Raw genomic sequence first — 4352 nt, 5'->3', positions numbered from 1 at the left:
TAACAGTGTGTGAGACGGAGCTGCTGGACCTGAATATCACAGTTCATAAAAATGCAGCGCAGTGACGATATAGACATTTCATACACATGACGTATGTATCCATCACACTCCCTCTCATAGTTATAAAAAGCCTATGTGACAATAAAATTAGTTTTGGTTAAAATCAACAAATAATCGTGATTATCATTTTGGTCATAATTGTGCAGTAACATGCAGCTGTTTTCTATGATAAAACTAAAACTGTCTAACACCAAACAGCTGCCCACATTTAGCTGCTGAAGAGATATTTCCCTCAAGAGCAAAATTGGACTTTGTCAGGATCATGTTGTTCCATGTCTGCTAGATGTGTAAATTGGCAACTGTTCACTGAGTTAAGTAATTAAACACCCTTTTTATGCAAGTAAAATTGCAATAAAATGTATGGAGGTTAGATGGTACGTAAAACCGAGCTTCAGGGAAAATTTGAAAAATCTTTTCAAAAGGAGTAATTGTGATTTCAATATTAACCAAAATAATATTTTTTTTTCTCCATAATTGAGTAGACCATGTGGTAACTGCTATATGTACTTCACAGTGAGATCACTAGAAGGTCTTTCCAAAGAAACAAATGTAATGATCTTTATTGTATTTGGAGACAGCAGCAATCTCAGAATGACAACCCAGAAGTATCTGCATGTCTCAGGACCACTGGGGTAGGGGAGAACATAGGTCCTCAAAACCCATCTGGGCTCTCGTTTTAAAACAACATGGACATCAGTGAGGAAGAATTAACAATACCACTAGCTTATTTTTAGCTCCAACTTAAGCTAGAATGTGTCATTTTTATCTGGTCTGCTTGTAGCAACACGTTTTCGTGTTGAAGTCAGCATGTGTAATTTCAGAATGCAGTGAAGATGTGTTTCTTCAGATAATTGAAGTCAATGGTAGTATTGACAATGACACATTCCTTGTCAGCTAACCAACCTCGATCTTAACTCTTTTCAGAGACATGTCGTAAATCTTCTGGTGTCCCAAGTTGAGCAAAGAGTCCCAGCAAGTAGACGGCCACCATGGGTAAGTACCTTCATCTCACAAGTCCCTTGAAAGACATCCAATCCCACTAGTCCTCGTGCAGCGGCAGAGCATGATTGGGCACACACAGAGAGATCTGGTTTCTGTGCCTGCAAAGTCCACATGGAGTTGTATCCATGTTTGTGAGGCTTCACACTTAAAGCTGAATGAATGAAGAGTTCCCTTCCAAAGTGAGGTAATGACCATTTTCAAAAGAGTGACATCTACTCATTCAAAATGAAAACAATTTACAATATGCTAAAAGCTAATAAGTAATATAGGTCCTTGTTTGACAAAATAAAACACTTTGATAGACCTTAATCTTATTTAAATTTCAAATAATTTGTGTATATATTCTTAAATTGGAAATGAGCTGTTTCTCTTGCAACTTAAACAGTCAAGAATTTGTGATTTCACATTGTGTCCATCTAACATTCTCAGTATCAAAATTGTCTAATTTAAAAAAAAAACAATGTGGGATTAAAACAAACAAGGAGTGCTGCATGTGGACAAACACATCCACCTTAAATTTTGTGTAACACTTTTACAATTTATCATAGACAAAAGTCTTAACATTTAATGTTTTCTTTAACATCAAGACGTTTTTGGGGACAAAATATTTTTTTTTAGTTTTCCACACTGCATCTTCAGTGTCTCTTCACTGTACACCTGAAGCCAAGGGCCCTTCTGTAGCTTGGACGTTATTTTCATATGAGCAGAGTGTGTGTTGTGTAAGAGTTTATTTGGGCAGGCGCGAAGCAAGAAATGAGGTGTGTTCTTCCTGGTTCCCCCCTTCTTAACGGTGTGGGGCTGTACAATACATCTGATCCAAATCATGATTTACAAAAAGAGAATGTGTGATACTTGACCTTTTTCCCCACTATCATTTACACATAAAATGGCTCTTTCTCTCACACCAACCCCCCCCCCCGGTCTGGAGTTTTGTCAGTGGAGGCCAGGTGAGCGAGGCCTCTTATTGGTCGGAGAGCAACAGCAGGAGCAGCCAACCGAGGCCCAGCAGCAGCGACAGGTGGAGGGGTTCAACTGCACAGTCCGACACACCGGGAGAGGGAAGGGTGGAGTCTCCCTCGTCGCCCCACAGTCTGTCGTTTTCATTTGCCTTGAAGAAAACAGACACGTGTTATCCACTTATAATTATCAGCCCGATGCTTTTCTCCGCAAACATGTTTAGAATCAACAGTAACAACATAGTACCTGTTTAATGTCCTCTTCTACAACACATGATTTTATATTGGTTCTCTCAAGCGGCTGTACAGATAAAGTTGGTGTAGATAACGCTCTAGAATTTACTCGCGACAGTGGCAATGAAAAACTCCTGGTGTGTGGCCTATAGATATTGATTTTCTTTTATTAACTTTACCATGTCTTTGGCGTTCTACTAGAGCTTTTTGGATGAAATGTGCTCCTTTCATTGTGCAATTGGAAATAAAGATTTTCATCTTATTACTCAAATCATAATATAAACTTTCTTATCACATACTATGATTGTTTATGGGTTTTTTATTTCTTGTCAACATACTATTCTATGGCTCTGTAATAACTTTTACAACCTAAGAGGGGAGACTCTACAGGGGGTGATAACCTGTACCCCCAGCTACACCCCACTGAGCAGGAAGATGCTATACTAAGGCTCTTTTCTTCTCTTTTTTGACATACTAGGCCATAATATAAGCCACGCCCATTTCCACCTAGACTTTTTTTGGTGAAAAATTGCGATTTGTACCGCATTATAAACTTTCCGCATTACAGCTCTTAGTTTAAATACCTCTACAAGCGGCACTGAGTTTGGACTTTTAAATTACATAATGCATTGAAAGTGAAGCGCAAATGCACACAGCCTCAATTTCATTTAATGTTGTCTATTGACTGACATTGTAACGGATCTTGACTGAATTAAATCAGTAATCCTGCTGTTCCCTGCAGGATGAAACAACCCCCAAACTTATCTCAAGTTAGTGTCATCCAATTCTAAACAAGGCTGTCTCCATTAGTGCCTCTCTGTTGAAAAATGGTTGTACGTCGTGCGTCTCACCTGAGTAGGTATCTGTGCTCTTAGAATGTTCTGCTCTGTTGCCATGGAGATGCCCGGGGCAGTGGTTGCCAAGTGTGGGTTCTGGTGGTCCACCACCGGACTGGGCATACCGGGCTGGCTGGCGCCCGTTTTCTCATCTGATCCGTTCCCAAAGGCCAGGATTGCATATCCTAAAGACAAGAGTAGCCAAGACCATGTGTTAACACGACTGGCAGATGAACGCTGTTCTGACCGCTAAAACAGAAACCGTTTGACTTTCATTTCAGACTTTGATTCAATATATTCAGACTTTCATCAATATATTCAAGGTTCATTCTAGCAAGGTTATTCCTAGCTCTGTGGGGGGTCATTCCCCGCAGTCCTTATGTTCTTCTTTTCCCCAGCATGTTCCCTTGTATCAGAGATGCTCCAAAATCATGTCGCCATGGTCCCGCTACACATTCTGCGGTGCCAGGTTCATCTGCTACACTCTGTGGTGCCCTGCTACATCCTGCTGGGCCTTGTATTGCCGCACAGTGCCCTGCTATGCCATGAACTGCTACAAACTACTATTTTTTCTATTTTTGTTATTTCCACTAACCCCAACCGGCCCGTCAGACGCCGCCTACCAAGAGCCTGGGTCTGTCCCAGGTTTCTGCCTAAAAGGAAGTTTTTCCTCACCACTGTTGCTTGCTCTGGAGGAAACCACTAGAACTGTTGGGTCCTTGTAAATTCTGGAGTGTGGTCTAGACCTACTCTATCTGTAAAGTGTCTTGAGATAACTCTTGTTATGAATTGATACTATAAATAAAATTGAATTCTAGGGCTGCACGATTATGGCCAAAATGATAATCACGATTATTTGTTAATTTTAACCAAAACAACTTTTATTGTCACGTAGGCTATTTATAACTGCGAGAGGGAGTGTGATGGCTGACTCATTATGAACGGCGGATCCAGCACATCGTGTGTATGAAACGTCGGTTTCTTCACTGCGCTGCATTTTTATGAACTGTGATATTCTGGTCCAGCAGCTCCGTCTCACACACTGTTACTCTACCAACTGAAGTTAGCTGCATTCAATGACTTCTTCGCTGTGGCGGCCGCAATAGCAGAGTTACCATGGAAACACTGGTACAAATACAGGTTTGCCCCTCATACTTAACAATATACAACTGTGTTAATAAAAAATTAAATCTGTGGACCGGGCACGGAGTTAGAGGAGAGGAGAGATTCAACACAGGCACGGCTTTACAGACGAAATGGGTCA

The 4352-nt window shown here is 40.9% G+C and overlaps 1 protein-coding gene and 1 long non-coding RNA gene across 3 annotated transcripts in view; one reads left to right on the top strand and one right to left on the bottom strand.

Annotated features, from left to right (window-relative positions):
* Positions 1–1235, top strand: part of LOC116686133 (uncharacterized) — a 12407-nt gene extending 11172 nt beyond the window's left edge. For both annotated transcript variants that reach the window (XR_004331156.1, XR_004331155.1), the window contains one exon: positions 985–1235. This is a non-coding gene — a long non-coding RNA (uncharacterized LOC116686133). The remainder of the gene's footprint in view (positions 1–984) is intronic.
* gfra4a (GDNF family receptor alpha 4a) overlaps positions 597–4352 on the bottom strand; it is a 158741-nt gene continuing 154985 nt past the window's right edge. Inside the window, exons 7-8 of the mRNA XM_032511088.1 lie at positions 3104–3273; positions 597–2170 (exon numbers count right to left, since the gene is read on the bottom strand). Coding sequence (XP_032366979.1) covers positions 2024–2170; positions 3104–3273 — 317 coding nt within the window. The 3' untranslated portion in view covers positions 597–2023. The remainder of the gene's footprint in view (positions 2171–3103; positions 3274–4352) is intronic.

Source organism: Etheostoma spectabile, unplaced genomic scaffold (genome assembly GCF_008692095.1).
Source record: "Etheostoma spectabile isolate EspeVRDwgs_2016 unplaced genomic scaffold, UIUC_Espe_1.0 scaffold314, whole genome shotgun sequence".
NCBI lineage: Eukaryota > Metazoa > Chordata > Actinopteri > Perciformes > Percidae > Etheostoma > Etheostoma spectabile.
Note: the sequence above shows the minus strand (reverse complement) of the source record. Positions and strands in the feature narration are given on the sequence as shown.